The sequence below is a fragment of the Oncorhynchus mykiss genome, chromosome 5, assembly GCF_013265735.2.
Source record: "Oncorhynchus mykiss isolate Arlee chromosome 5, USDA_OmykA_1.1, whole genome shotgun sequence".
NCBI classification, from domain to species: domain Eukaryota; kingdom Metazoa; phylum Chordata; class Actinopteri; order Salmoniformes; family Salmonidae; genus Oncorhynchus; species Oncorhynchus mykiss.
The window spans coordinates 3,306,175-3,322,828 of record NC_048569.1 but is presented as its reverse complement, the minus strand read 5'-3'; the positions used below and the strand labels follow the sequence as shown (position 1 = coordinate 3,322,828).

General features: G+C 47.8%; 1 protein-coding gene across 2 annotated transcripts in view; it reads right to left on the bottom strand.

Annotated features, from left to right (window-relative positions):
• The window catches only part of musk (muscle, skeletal, receptor tyrosine kinase), a 70,336-nt gene that overhangs the window by 6,438 nt on the left and 47,244 nt on the right, over positions 1–16,654 (bottom strand). For both annotated transcript variants that reach the window (XM_036976617.1, XM_036976618.1), the window contains exon 15: positions 10,578–10,772. In XM_036976617.1, coding sequence (XP_036832512.1) covers positions 10,578–10,772 — 195 coding nt within the window. The remainder of the gene's footprint in view (positions 1–10,577; positions 10,773–16,654) is intronic.

The window sequence follows — 16,654 nt, the reverse complement described above, 5'->3', positions numbered from 1 at the left end:
ATATATTTTACCTCTTGGGGATGTCATTCAAAAACATAATGTTAACTTTCACTGCTATGTGGATGACACACAGCTGTACATTTCAATGAAACATGGTGAAGCCCCAAAATTGCCCTCGCTATAAGCATGTGTTTCAGACATAAGGAATTAGATGACTGCAAACTTTCTACTTTTAAACTCGGACAAAATAGAGATGCTTGTTCTAGGTCCCAAGAAACAAAGATATCTTCTGTTGAATCTGAAAATGTATCTTAATGGTTGTACAGTCGTCTCAAATAAAACTGTGAAGGACCTCGGCGTTACTCTGGACTCTGATCTCTCTTTTGAAGAACATATCATGACTGTTTCAAGGACAGCTTTTTTCCATCTACCTAACATTGCAAAAATCTGAAACTTTCTGTCCAAAAATGATGCAGAAAAATGAATCCATGCTTTTGTCACTTCTAGGTTAGACTACTGCAATGCTCTACTTTCCGGCTACCCGGATAAAGCACTAAATAAACTTCAGTTAGTGCTATATATGGCTGCTAGAATCCTGACTAGAATCAAAAAATGTAATCTTATTACTCCAGTGCTAGCCTCCCTACACTGGCTTCCTGTCAAGGCAAGGGCCTCTAACCCTATTACAGGGGCTGAGTCACTGGCTTACTAGGGCTCTTTCATACCGTCCCTAGGAGTGGTGCGTCACTTGAGTGTTTTGAGTCACTGATGTGATCTTCCTGTCTGGGTTGGCGCCCCCCCCTGGGGTATGTCGTGGCAGAGGTCTTTGTGGGCTATACTCAGCCTTGTCTCAGGATGGTAAGTTGGTGGTTGAAGATATCCCTCTAGTGGTGTGGGGGCTGTGCTTTGGCAACGTGGTTGGGGTTATATCCTTCCTGTTTTGGCCCTGTCCGGGGGTGTCAACGAATGGGGCGACAGTGTCTCCTGACCCCTCCTGTCTCAGCCTCCAGTATTTATGCTGCAGTAGTTTGTGTCGGGGGGCTAGGGTTAGTTTGTTATATCTGGAGTACTTCTCCTGTCCTATCCGGTGTCCTGTGTGAATTTAAGTATGCTCTCTCTAATTATCTCTTTCTCTCTCTCTCCCTCGGAGGACCTGAGCCCTAGGACCATGCCTCAGGACTACCTGACATGATGACTCCTTGCTGTCCCCAGTCCACCTGGCCGTGCTGCTGCTCCAGTTTCAACTGTTCTGCCTGTGATTATTATTATTTGACCATGCTGGTCATTTATGAACATTTGAACATCTTGGCCTTGTTCTATTATAATCTCCACCCGGCACAGCCAGAAGAGGACTGGCCACCCCACATAGCCTGGTTTCTTCCTAGGTTTTGGCTTTTCTAGGGAGTTTTTCCTAGCCACCGTGCTTCTACACCTGCATTGCTTGCTGTTTTAGGCTGGGTTTCTGTACAGCACTTTGAGATATCAGCTGATGTACGAAGGCTATATAAATACATTTGATTTGATTTGATTTTGATCCATTTAACTGTGGGTCCAGGTTGCCATGATGGATCCTCTAGGGGTCTGGCGTGCTGACCTGGGATCCAGTAGCATGGTTTAACTTGGGAGTCAGACGAATCAGCCGGCCATGATGGATCCATTATGGGAATGACTTTATAGTATGTGTGCATGTGTCCAGTTGACCCGTAATGGCAGCCATTCAGGGAGCTAGACCAAAGAAATCAATTTCATTTCAGCACCACTTCCTCTGTTGTCTCCTGAGTGTTCCTGGATACAGTCAACAGAGCTCTCTCTGGCTGTATTCCAAATGGCACCCATAGGACTCTGGTCAAAAGTAGTGTCCTATAGAAATAGGTTGTCATTTGGGACACAGGATATTTTTGAAGGGGTTATGAATATCTGCTTTACCAGTCTGTCTCTGCTGACAGTCTCTGCTGACAGTCTCTGCTGACAGTCTCTGCTGACAGTCTCTGCTGACAGTCTCTGCTGACAGTCTCTGCTGACAGTCTCTGCTGACCCACTGAGGAGGCTAAAGGGAGGGAAGCGTCACATCAGACCCATGATCTGATGCAGCTGATATCCAGTCCCAGTCCCTGTCTGCTCTATTTTGGGATGGGTTAGGAGGGGAGAGGAGAGAAGGGGGGGGGGGGGGGGGGGGGTATGGGGATTGTAAAGTGGTTTTGGAAGGAGGTGTCATCATGAGGGTGTGAGGGGGTTTATATATGTATTTATAATTCTGTCCCACGCTACACTATGCTAGTTGTTGGCTAGCTGTTGTTCCCAGGAGTCTCCATGTACAGGAGGAATGCTTTATGCTGCCCAGGGGATTACCTGAGATAAGTAGCTACCCTCTTGGGATAAAATGGAGCTATCTAGAACCAAAAGGGGTTATTCGGCTGTCCCCGTAGGAGAACCCTTTGAAAACCCCTTTTTGTTCCATGTATAACAATTTTGGGTTCCATGTAGAACCCTTTCCACAGAGTGTTCTCCATGGATCTCAAAATAGGTATTCTATCTGGAACCAAAAACGGTTATTCTATGGGGACAGTCAAAGAACCCTTTTGGAACCATTTTTTCTAAGACTGTAAATCCTCACAGCTAAAGGTGCTCTGGAACCTCTAAAGAACTAATTCTACTGATCTAGAACCTCTAAAGAACACTCTTAGAAAAAAGGGTTCCAAAATGGTTCTTCAGTTGTCCTCATTGGAGAACCCTTTTTGGTTCCATGTAGAACCATTTGGGACCATGTAGAACCCTCTGTGGAAAGGAAAGGGTTCTACAAACTGGTTTGAATCTTACTGATGCTTTGCCACAATAACAAAATGTGTTTGCATGATTAATGCCTAAACAAATTCATTTCCCTGTGTCCAATCTCTGCTTGGGGTTTGAAATAGTTAAACCAAACTAAAGAAGTGTTGTTAAAAGTGTTATTGAAACATACAGTGCCTTGCGAAAGTATTTGGCCCCCTTGAACTTTGCGACCTTTTGCCACATTTCAGGCTTCAAACATAAAGATATAAAACTGTATTTTTTTGTGAAGAATCAACAACAAGTGGGACACAATCATGAAGTGGAACGACATTTATTGGATATTTCAAACTTTTTCAACAAATCAAAAACTGAAAAATTGGGCGTGCAAAATTATTCAGCCCCCTTAAGTTAATACTTTGTAGCGCCACCTTTTGCTGCGATTACAGCTGTAAGTCGCTTGGGGTATGTCTCTATCAGTTTTGCACATCGAGAGACTGAATTTTTTTCCCATTCCCCCTTGCAAAACAGCTCGAGCTCAGTGAGGTTGGATGGAGAGCATTTGTGAACAGCAGTTTTCAGTTCTTTCTACAGATTCTCGATTGGATTCAGGTCTGGTATTTGACTTGGCCATTCTAACACCTGGATATGTTTATTTTTGAACCATTCCATTGTAGATGTTGCTTTATGTTTTGGATCATTGTCTTGTTGGAAGACAAATCTCCGTCCCAGTCTCAGGTCTTTTGCAGACTCCATCAGGTTTTCTTCCAGAATGGTCCTGTATTTGGCTCCATCCATCTTCCCATCAATTTTAACCATCTTCCCTGTCCCTGCTGAAGAAAAGCAGGCCCAAACCATGATGCTGCCACCACCATGTTTGACAGTGGGGATGGTGTGTTCAGCTGTGTTGCTTTTACGCCAAACATAACGTTTTGCATTGTTGCCAAAAAGTTCAATTTTGGTTTCATCTGACCAGAGCACCTTCTTCCACATGTTTGGTGTGTCTCCCAGGTGGCTTGTGGCAAACTTTAAACTACACTTTTTATGGATATCTTTAAGAAATGGCTTTCTTCTTGCCACTCTTCCATAAAGGCCAGATTTGTGCAATATACGACTGATTGTTGTCCTATGGACAGAGTCTCCCACCTCAGCTGTAGATCTCTGTAGTTCATCCAGAGTGATCATGGGCCTCTTGGCTGCATCTCTGATCAGTCTTCACCTTGTATGAGCTGAAAGTTTAGAGGGACGGCCAGGTCTTGGTAGATTTGCAGTGGTCTGATACTCCTTCCATTTCAATATTATCGCTTGCACAGTGCTCCTTGGGATGTTTAAAGCTTGGGAAATATTTTTGTATCCAAATCCGGCTTTAAACTTCTTCACAACAGTATCTCGGACCTGCCTGGTGTGTTCCTTGTTCTTCATGATGCTCTCTGCGCTTTTAACGGACCTTTGAGACTATCACAGTGCAGGTGCATTTATACGGAGACTTGATTACACACAGGTGGATTGTATTTATCATCCTTAGTCATTTAGGTCAACATTGGATCATTCAGAGATCCTCACTGAACTTCTGGAGAGAGTTTGCTGCACTGAAAGTAAAGGGGCTGAATAATTTTGCACGCCCAATTTTTCAGTTTTTGATTTGTTAAAAAAGTTTGAAATATACAATAAATGTCGTTCCACTTCATGATTGTGTCCCACTTGTTGTTGATTCTTCACAAAAAAATACAGTTTTATATCTTTATGTTTGAAGCCTGAAATGTGGCAAAAGGTCGCAAAGTTCAAGTGGGCCGAATACTTTCGCAAGGCACTGTACCTTTAATTAACTTATCATTTCCAGGGAACCATAGTAAAACGTTCTCAGAACCGCCCTGCAATCTAATGATTAAAGTTCCCAGAACAAGCTAAATGTTCACCTCCATTCTCAGAACGTTTTAAAACATGTTTACGTTTTACTAGTCATGGAAGCTATGGCTTCATTCCCTGAACCAATGGGAAACCAAAAACTACGATTACCAAATGAGCTAGCTGGGTATACTGCTTTGGAACCTCCAAAGGCCACATTCTGCTGCCCTGAAACCAGAGTTAGCCTGCATTGTAAACTGTCATGGTGAAAACATGTTGGTACAACAGCAGCTAAGATGGGGAGAAGTATGTCCATAAGGCACTGCTCCACCTCCTACAGGCCCTAGTTTTTACCTTCTTAACAGGACTGTCAACAAGGCAGGTTCTACAGGTCCTAGTTTTTACCTTCTTAACAATACTGTCAAGAAGGCAGGTCCTACAGGCCCTAGTTTTTACCTTCTTAACAGGACTGTCAACAAGGCACGTCCTACAGGCCCTAGTTTCTACCTTCTTAACAACACTGTGAACAAGGTATTTCACCTTTACTTAACCAGGTAGGCCAGTTGAGAACAAGTTCTTATTAACAAATATGCGACCTGGCCAAGATAGAGCAATGCAGTGAGACACAAACAACAACAGAGTTACACATGGAATAAACAAACGTACAGTCAATACCACAATAGAAAAAATCTGTATACAGTGTGTGCAAATGGAGTAAGGAGGTAAGGCAATAAATAGGCCATAGTAGTGAAGTAATTACAATTTAGCATTAACACTGGAGTGATAGATGTGCAGATGATGATGTGCAAGTAGAGATACTGGTGAGCAAAAGAGCAGCAAAGAAAATAAAAACAATATGGGGATGAGGTAGGTAGTGGGATTGACTATTTACAGATGGGCTGTGTACAGCTGCAGCGATCGGTAAGATGCTCAGATAGCTGATGCTTAAAGTTATTGAGGGAGATATAAGTCTCCAACTTCAGCGATTTTTACAATTCGTTCCAGTCATTGGCAGCAGAGAACTGGAAGGAAAGGAGGCCAAATGAGGTGTTGGCTTTGGGGATGACAAGTGTGAGATATGCCTGCTGGAGCGCGTGCTATGGGAGTGTTGTTATGGTGACCAGTGAGCTGAGATAAGGCGGAGCTTTACCTACCAAAGACTTATAGATGACCTGGAGCTAGTGCGTTTGGCGACAAATATGTAGCGAGGGCCAGCTGATGAGAGCATACAGGTTGTAGTTGTGGGTGGTATATGGGGCTTTGTTGACAAAATGGATGGCACTGTGATAAACTGCATCCAATTTGCTGAGTAGAGTGTTGGAGGCTATTTTGTAAATGACATCGCCGAAGTCAAGGATCGGTAGGATAGTGAGTTTACGTGGGTATGTTTGGCAGCGTGAGTGAAGGTGGCTCTGTTGCGAAATAGGAAGCCAATCCTAGATTTAATTTTGGATTGGAGATGTTTAATATGAGTCTGGAATGAGAGTTTACAGTCTAGCCAGACACCTAGGTATTTGTAGTTGTCCACATATTCTAAGTCAGAACCGTCCAAAGTAAAGATGCTAGTTGGGCAGGCGGGTGTGCGTAGCGATTGGTTGAAAAGCATGCATTTAGTTTTACTAGCATTTAAGAGCAATTGGAGGCCACGGAAGGAGTGTTGTATGGCATCGAAGCTCGTTCGAAGGTTTGTTAACTCAGTGTCCAAAGAAGGGCCAGAGGTATACAGAATGGTGTCGTCTGCGTAGAGGTGGATCAAGAAATCACCAGCAGCAAGAGCGACATCGTTGATATATACAGAGAAAAGAGTCGGCCCGAGAATTGAACCCTGTGGTACCCCCATAGAGACTGCCAGAGGTCCGGAAAACAGGCCATCCGATTTGACACACTGAACTTTATCTGAGAAGTAGTTGGTGAACCAGGCAAGGCAGTCATTTGAGAAACCAAGGCTGTTGAGTCTGCCGATAAGAATGTGGTGATTGACAGAGTCGAAAGCCTTGGCCAGGTCGATGAAGGCCACATTCTGCTGCCCTGAAACCCACCACATCCTCTTCCTCCACCACCACCCCCACATCATCCTCTACCACCACATCCTCTTCTTCCTCCTCCACCACATCCTCTTCCTTCTCCACCACATCCTCTTCCTCCACCAACACCACATCATCCTCCTCCACCACCACCACATCCTCTTCACCACCACCCCCACATCATCCTCTACCACCACATCCTCTTCTTCCTCCTCCACCACATCCTCTTCCTCCACCACCACCACATCCTCTTCCTCCTACACCACATCCTCTTCTTCCTCCTCCTCCACCACATCCTCTTCTTCCTCCACCACATCATCTTCCTCCTCCTCCACCACATTCTCTTCCTCCACCACCACCACATCATCCTCCTCCACATCCTCTTCCTCCTCCACCACATCCTCTTCCTCCTCCACCACATCCTCTTCCTCCACCACCACCACATCATCCTCTACCACCACATCATCCACCACCACATCATCCTCCTCCTCCACCACCACATCCTTTTCTTCCTCTTCCTCCTCCACCACCACATCCTCTTCCTCCACCACCACCACATCATCCTCCTCCACCACCACCACATCCTCTTCCTCCACCACCACCACATCCTCTTCCTCCACCACATCCTCTTCCACCACCACATCATCCTCTACCACCACATCATCCACCACCACATTATTTTCCTCCTCCACCACCACATCCTTTTCTTCCTCTTCCACCACCACATCCTCTTCCTCCACCACCACCACATCCTCTTCCTCCACCACCACCACATCCTCTTCCTCCACCACATCCTCTTCCTCCACCACATCATCCTCTACCACCACATCATCCACCACCACATTATTTTCCTCCTCCACCACCACATCCTTTTCTTCCTCTTCCTCCTCCACCACCACCACATCCTCTTCCTCCACCACCACCACCACATCATCCTCCTCCACCACCACCACATCCTCTTCCTCCTCCACCACCACATCCTCTTCCACCACCACATCATCCACCACCACATTATTTTCCTCCTCCACCACATCCTTTTCTTCCTCTTCCTCCTCCACCACCACATCCTCTTCCTCCACCACCACCACATCATCCTCCTCCACCACCACCACATCATCCTCCTCCACCACCACCACATCATCCTCCTCCACCACCACCACATCCTCTTCCTCCACCACCACCACATCATCCTCCTCCACCACCACATCAGACTGGTTAATTATAGACTCTGATATAAGGGGCGGCAGGGTAGCCTAATGGTTAGAGCGTTGGACTAGTAACCGCAAGGTTGCAAGTTCAAACCCCCGAGCTGACAAGGTACAAATCTGTCGTTCTGCCCCTGAACTAGGCAGTTCCTAGGCCGTCATTGAAAATAAGAATTTGTTCTTAACTGACTTGCCTAGTTAAATAAAGGTAAAATAAAATAACAACCTGTATAAATGTAAAAATGCAGACTCATGATATAACAACCTGTATAAACGTAAAAATGCAGACTCATGATATAACAACCTGTATAAACGTAACAATGCAGACTCATGATATAACAACCTGTATAAATGTAACAGCGCAGACTCATGATATAACAACCTGGGAGAAACCATGGTTCTTGTTTAGCCTTTAGATCTGGTGTTGTTGGAGGATCTTGGTACATGTAATGTAATCTACCCAGCTAGCACATTTGGTTCCTTGGAATGTTTTCGGAACTAAAGTTTTGGGTTTTCCATTGGTTCTGGGAATAAAGTAAAACTGAACGTTTTTTCTGATAATGGAAGTGAACGTATTTTTAGGTTGCAAGGAGGTTCGAAGAACATTTTACTCTGCTTCCTGAGCGTTTTCCTGGAGGTTTTATTAACGCTCTGAGAATGGAAATTGTAGTTCATTTGGATGTTTTTTTCCTACCACTACACTTTCACTGAATGTTTTAATAAGACTTAACTCGAGTCTAAGTCCTGTCTACGCCGGGGTAAAGAGGTTCTAGTAAGATAACATATGGAATTGTTTTAAGATGGTCATACCAAGGTTTATTCGTGGAATAAATGAAAGCGCGAACCACCACATTTAACCATGGCAAGGTGACTGGGAATATGGCAGAATACAAACAGTGTAGTTATTCCCTCCGTAAGGCAATCAAACAGGCAAAACGTCAGTATAGAGACAAGTGGAGTCGCATTTGAACGGCTCAGACACGAGACGTATGTGGCAGGGTCTACAGACAAAACCAGACACTGAGGTCTTGCTTCCGGACAAGCTAAACATCTTCTTCGCCCGCTTTGAGGAGTGCCACAGACGTAGCCTGCTACCAAGGACTGTAGGATCTCCTTCTCCGTGGCCGACGTAAGACATTTTAAGCGTGTTAACCCTCGCAAGGCTGCCGGCCCAGATGGCATCTCTAGCCGCGTCCTCACAGCATACGCAGACCAGCTGGCTGGAGTGTTTACAGACATATTCAATCTCTCCCTATCCCAGTCTGCTGTCCCCACTTGCTTCAAGATGTCCACCATTGTTCCTGTACCCGAGAAAGCAAATATAACTGAACTAAATAAATAAATCGCCCCAGTAGCACTCACTTCTGTAATCATACAGTGTTTTGAGAGACTACATAAGGATTATATCACCTCTACTTTACCAAACACCCTAGACCCAATTCAATTTGCTTACCGCCCCAATAGATCCACAGACAATGCACTGCACACTGACCTATCCCATCTGGACAAGAGGAATACCGATATAAGAATGCTGTTCATTGACTATAGCTCATCAATAAACTCGGGGCCCTGGGTCTGAACCCCACCCTGTGCAACAGGACTTCTTGATGGGCCGCCTCCAGGTGTTGATGGTAGGAAACCACTTCGCTGATCCTCAACACAGGGGCCCTACAAGGATGTGTGGTCAGCCCCCTCCTGTACTCCCTGTTCACCCATGACTGCGTGGCCATGCACGCCTCAAACTCAATCATCAAGTTTTCAGAAGTAACAACAGTAGTAGGCCTGATTATCAACAATGACGGAACAACCTACAGGAAGGAGGTGAGGGCTGATCATGGACTTCAGGAAACAGCAGAGGGAGCACGCCCCTATCCACATCGACCGCAATGGAGCAGGTGAAAAGCTCCAAGCTCTTCGGCGTACATCACCGACGATCTTAATTGGTCCACCCACACAGACAGTGTAGTAAAGAAGGCAGAACAGCTTGGCACCTAAAACCCTCACAAACGTTTACAGATGCACAATTGAGAGCATCCTCTCGGGCTGTATCACCGCCTGGTACGGCAACTGCACCGCCCGCAACCGCAGGGTTCTCCTGAGGGTGGTGCGGTCTGACCAACACATCACTGGGGGCAAACTTCCTGCCCTCCAGGACACCTACAGCCCCCGAAGTCACAGGAAGACCAAAAAGATCAAGGACACCAACCACCTTGCCCTACCCTGCCCTGCCACTGCCCTGTTCACCCCGCTATCATCCAGAAGGCGAGGTCAGTACAGGTGCATCAAAGCTGGGACCGAGAGACTGAAAAACAGCTTCTATCTCAAGACCATCCGACTGTTAAACAGCCACCACTAGCTGGCTTCCACCCAGTTACGCAGCCCTATTCTTTAGAGGCTGCTGCCCTACATACATAGAATCACTGGCCAATTTAATAATGGAACACTAGTCACTTTAATAATGTTTACATACTGCCTTACTCATCTATGTATATACTGTATTCTATTCTACTGTATTTTAGTCTATGCCACTCCAACATTTCTCCTCCAAATATTGATATATTATTTAATTCCATTCTTTTAAGTTTGTGTATTGTGTGTATTGTTGTGAATTGTTAGATATTTCTGCACTGATGGAGCTAGAAACACAAGCATTTCGCTACACCCTCAATAACATCTGCTAAACATGTGACCAATTACAATTTGATTTGAGGTAGTCAACAGAGTTAACTGGGAGTCAACAGAGAGTCAGAGAATTGCTTGGTACGTGTAATACAATATAATCTAATGAGAGTCTCACCTGGCCTGGAAGACCCGTCCGAAGGCCCCCTCTCCGATGTCCCTGACATACTCAATGTTGTTCCTGGGATACTCTAGAGCCAGCAGCTTGGAGTTAAGCAGTAGGGGCAGGCGCTGGTACATGGGGTTGGGGTGGAGGCGATCCAGCAGCAGACTCTCAGAGGGTAAGGCAGTCAGGGTGGGGGTCTCCATGGCTCTGAGAGAGATGGAGAGAGAGAGATAGGTTATTATAGTGACTGCTTCCCAATTGACACTTTGTTCTCTTTTTAGTGCAATAATTTAGACCAGGGCTACCCACAGGGATACCCACAGGGCTCTGGTCAACAATAATGCACCATATAGGGAACAGGGTACCGTTTGGGATGCACCCAGTGTCAACTCTGATCAATGGTCTCCTATGTTTGACAACACCATATACAGTCAGGTCCAGAATTATTGGCACCCTTGATAAAGATGGGGGGGGGGGGGCTGTCTAAATTAAACATACAAAATACTGAGCGATATTGCATGCTCAAATCATGGGGAAATTATGATTTTGTTTATCAAGTAATAAAATAAAATATAAAAAAGATGGGAGGTCAAAATTATTGTTACCCCTGTTTTCAATACACCCTCTCCTGCTCTTGTGGACTGCCCTCTTCAATTCAAACCACATGTTTTCAATGGGGTCCAGAGACTAAGATGGCAAATTTACTAAGCACCAGGACATTTTAGCCCCAAAACCTGGTTGCCTCTGCCAGGAGGCTGAAACTTGGCAGCAAGTGGATTCTGTATGGAGCAATGGTCTAAGATCCCTCCCACTGTGTTCTCTAATCAGATTATGTATGGGGGAATGGTCTCAGACCCCTCCCACTGTGTTCTCTAATCAGATTCTGTAGGGAGGAATGGTCTAAGACCCCTCCCAATGTGTTCTCTAATCTCATAAAACATTTTAGAAAAAGCCCCCTTATGCTCGGACAGCAGAGTCCCTGCCCATTGAAATTCGGACAGCAGAGTCCCTGCCCCCTGAAATTCGGACAGCAGAGTCCCTGAACCTCGGACAGCAGAGTCCCTGCCCCCTGAACCTCAGACAGCAGAGTCCCTGCCCCCTGAAGCTAGGACAGCAGAGTCCCTGCCCCCTGAAGCTAGGACAGCAGAGTCCCTGCCCCCTGAAGCTAGGACAGCAGAGTCCCTGCCCCCTGAAGCTAGGATTGCAGAGTCCCTGCCCCCTGAAGCTCGGACAGCAGAGTCCCTGCCCCCGGAAGCTCGGACAGCAGAGTCCCTGCCCCCTGAAGCTCGGACAGCAGAGTCCCTGCCCCCTGAAGCTCGGACAGCAGAGTCCCTGCCCCCTGAAGCTCGGACAGCAGAGTCCCTGCCCCCTGAAGCTCGGACAGCAGAGTCCCTGCCCCCTGAAGCTCGGACAGCAGAGTCCCTGCCCCCTGAAGCTAGGACAGCAGAGTCCCTGCCCCCTGAAGCTAGGACAGCAGAGTCCCTGCCCCCGGAAGCTCGGACAGCAGAGTCCCTGCCCCCTGAAGCTAGGACAGCAGAGTCCCTGCCCCCTGAAGCTAGGACAGCAGAGTCCCTGCCCCCGGAAGCTCGGACAGCAGAGTCCCTGCCCCCTGAAGCTAGGACAGCAGAGTCCCTGCCCCCTGAAGCTCGGACAGCAGAGTCCCTGCCCCCTGAAGCTCGGACAGCAGAGTCCCTGCCCCCTGAAGCTAGGACAGCAGAGTCCCTGCCCCCTGAAGCTAGGACAGCAGAGTCCCTGCCCCCTGAAGCTAGGACAGCAGAGGCCCTGCCCCCTGAAGCTCGGACAGCAGAGTCCCTGCCCCCTGAAGCTAGGACAGCAGAGTCCCTGCCCCCTGAAGCTAGGACAGCAGAGTCCCTGCCCCCTGAAGCTCGGACAGCAGAGTCCCTGCCCCCTGAAGCTCGGACAGCAGAGTCCCTGCCCCCTGAAGCTCGGACAGCAGAGTCCCTGCCCCCTGAAGCTCGGACAGCAGAGTCCCTGCCCCCTGAAGCTAGGACAGCAGAGTCCCTGCCCCCTGAAGCTCGGACAGCAGAGTCCCTGCCCCCTGAAGCTAGGACAGCAGAGTCCCTGCCCCCTGAAGCTAGGACAGCAGAGTCCCTGCCCCCTGAAGCTCGGACAGCAGAGTCCCTGCCCCCTGAAGCTAGGACAGCAGAGTCCCTGCCCCCTGAAGCTCGGACAGCAGAGTCCCTGCCCCCTGAAGCTAGGACAGCAGAGTCCCTGCCCCCTGAAGCTAGGACAGCAGAGTCCCTGCCCCCTGAAGCTAGGACAGCAGAGTCCCTGCCCCCTGAAGCTCGGACAGCAGAGTCCCTGCCCCCTGAAGCTAGGACAGCAGAGTCCCTGCCCCCTGAAGCTAGGACAGCAGAGTCCCTGCCCCCTGAAGCTAGGACAGCAGAGTCCCTGCCCCCTGAAGCTAGGACAGCAGAGTCCCTGCCCCCTGAAGCTCGGACAGCAGAGTCCCTGCCCCCTGAAGCTAGGACAGCAGAGTCCCTGCCCCCTGAAGCTAGGACAGCAGAGTCCCTGCCCCCTGAAGCTAGGACAGCAGAGTCCCTGCCCCCTGAACCTCAGACAGCAGAGTCCCTGCCCCCTGAAGCTCGGACAGCAGAGTCCCTGCCCCCTGAAGCTAGGACTGCAGAGTCCCTGCCCCCTGAAGCTAGGACAGCAGAGTCCCTGCCCCCTGAAGCTAGGACAGCAGAGTCCCTGCCCCCTGAAGCTAGGACAGCAGAGTCCCTGCCCCCTGAAGCTAGGACAGCAGAGTCCCTGCCCCCTGAAGCTAGGACAGCAGAGTCCCTGCCCCCTGAAGCTAGGACAGCAGAGTCCCTGCCCCCTGAAGCTAGGACAGCAGAGTCCCTGCCCCCTGAAGCTCGGACAGCAGAGTCCCTGCCCCCTGAAGCTCGGACAGCAGAGTCCCTGCCCCCTGAAGCTCGGACAGCAGAGTCCCTGCCCCCTGAAGCTAGGACAGCAGAGTCCCTGCCCGTCTTCCATAAACATCGGAAACTGTACCTCTTCAAACAGTATATTAAAGAATCCTCCTCCTCACCTCGACTCCCCCCTTTCTAGCTCGGACTCTACTGATAGCTATGTTATTGAGGAAAAATGTACTAACTATGCCTGCAATATGTGGTTGTTACACCTAGCTATCTGAAGATGAATGCAATAACTTTTTTAAAATGTTTGTTAATTTGATTGAACCCTTATTTTACCAGGTAAGTTGACTGAGAACACATTCTCATTTACAGCAACGACCTGGAGAATAGTTACAGGGGCGAGGTAGGGGGATGAATGAGCCAATTGTTAGCTTGGGGAGGATTCTGGAGGATTGGAAACGGTGGTGCTAATCATTTTGTCCCCTGTCTTTTAGAATTTCCTTATTTTATAATTTATTAAACTAAATATCAAAGTGGAATTATGTTTATAGAAATGTTTACAGATTAATCAAAACATATAAGCCGAAATGCCTTGAATCAATAAGTATTCAACCCCGTTGTTACGGCAAGTCTAATTAAGTTTTTCATTTTCCAAGATGGCGTAGCGTAGCAGTAAGTCGTCCTGTCGTGTCCCTTGTATATATCGTTTCTTTTTCTTTTTTTTACATATTTTTCTAAGCATATCTCTTTAAAAACATTTTGCTAAACCTAAGCTTCCAATACTCTCCTGCAACCCGCCTCACCCAACGTAGCTATTTTTCTTAAAGTATTTATATTTACTTCGGAACCGGAACCCCTCAACTGAAGCTAGCCAGCTAACCACCAGCTGTGCTAGCGGTCTTCAGCTAACCGGTCATCAGCTAACCTTTAGCTCGGAAAGCTCTCGCCAGTTCGAACAACGCGACTCTAACCAGAGCACAACGGACCTATTTATTTTTTTCATCCCCGGATTCCCACCGCAAACGGAACATTTCTCAGCTGGATCTTCACAACTAGCTATCTAGCTAAACCGCAACCCCGGATGATTGCTCCTGGCTAGCGTTTCCACCCACTTAGCTTGAAGCTAGCCCGGCCAGCGCACCTGTGCTACCACCGTAGCATACTCCTGGGCTACAATACCCGGGCCCACGACCGGTCTATCGATGTCACCGCATGAAGAGGAATAAACAGACTCACCCCATCGCGAAGTCCCCCAAAGGCTAACTCTCTAGCCCTCGCTATCTCCCTGCTTGCTAATTAGGCCTGCTAACTGCTAGCTTGTCCAGCTCCGGTCCGCTAACTGCTACCTTGTTTACCCCGGGCCTACAAACTGTTAGCTTGTTAGCACAGGCCTGCTAACCGTCTGAATCGCCGCGTCCCAAACACTCACTGGATCCATATTTACTTTCTATCTCTTTTTGATTTTTAACTTGTTTATACCTTCCGGAAACCTGCCTCACCCAATGTGATACGGAATCGCTATTATTTTTAATTTTTAGTACACACTCAAGAACCCCCAGAAGCTAACTAGCTACAAGCTATTTAGTCATTGTTAGTTTTTTTAACCTGGATAACACTCGCCAGTCCAGCTTCCCTGCCCCATCCACCGCTGCCCCCTGGACACTGATCTCTTGGCTACATAGCTGATGCACGCTGGACTGTCCATTAATCACGGTACTCTATTCTGCTTGTTTGTTTTATCTGTTGGCCCCGTTGCCTAGTCAACGCCATTTTACCTGCTGTTGTTGTGCTAGCTGATTAGCTGTTGTCTCACCTACTGTCTAGCTAGCTTTCCCAACTCAACACCTGTGATTACTGTATGCCTCGCTGTATGTCTCTCTCAAGTGTCAATATGCCTTGTATACTGTTGTTCAGGTTAGTTATCATTGTTTTAGTTCACAATGGAGCCCCTAGTTCCACTCTTCATACCCCTGATAACTCCTTTGTCCCACCTCCCACACATGCGGTGACCTCACCCATTACAACCAGCATGTCCAGAGATACAACCTCTCTCATCATCACCCAGTGCCTGGGCTTACCCCCACACCCCACCATACCCCTGTCTGCGCATTATGCCCTGAATATATTCTACCATGCCCAGAAACCTGCTCCTCTTATTCTCTGTCCCCAACGCTCTAGGCGACCAGTTTTGATAGCCTTTAGCCGCACTCTCATACTACTCCTTCTCTGTTCCGCGGGTGATGTGGAGGTAAACCCAGGCCCTGCATGTCCCCAGGCACCCTCATTTGTTGACTTCTGTGATCGAAAAAGCCTTGGTTTCATGCATGTCAACATCAGAAGCCTCCTCCCTAAGTTTGTTTTACTCACTGCTCTAGCACACTCTGCTAACCCTGATGTCCTTGCTGTGTCTGAATCCTGGCTCAGGAAGGCCACCAAAAATTCAGAGATTTCCATACCCAACTATAACATCTTCCGTCAAGATAGAACTGCCAAAGGGGGAGGAGTTGCAGTCTACTGCAGAGATAGCCTGCAAAGTAATGTCATACTTTCCAGGTCCATACCCAAACAGTTCGAACTACTAATTTTGAAAATTACTCTCTCCAGAAATAAGTCTCTCACTGTTGCCGCCTGCTTACCGACCTCCCTCAGCTCCCAGCTGTGCCCTGGACACCATTTGTGAATTGATCGCCCCCCATCTAGCTTCAGAGTTTGTTCTGTTAGGTGACCTAAACTGGGATATGCTTAACACCCCGGCAGTCCTACAATCTAAGCTAGATGCCCTCAATCTCACACAAATCATCAAGGAACCCACCAGGTACAACCCTAACTCTGTAAACAAGGGCACCCTCATAGACGTCATCCTGACCAACTGGCCCTCCAAATACACCTCCGCTGTCTTCAACCAGGATCTCAGCGATCACTGCCTCATTGCCTGTATCCGCTACGGAGCCGCAGTCAAACGACCACCCCTCATCACTGTCAAACGCTCCCTAAAACACTTCTGTGAGCAGGCCTTCCTAATCGACCTGGCCCGGGTATCCTGGAAGGACATTGACCTCATCCCGTCAGTTGAGGATGCCTGGTCATTCTTTAAAAGTAACTTCCTCACCATTTTAGATAAGCATGCTCCGTTCAAAAAATGCAGAACTAAGAACAGATACAGCCCTTGGTTCACCCCAGACCTGACTGCCCTCGACCAGCACAAAAACA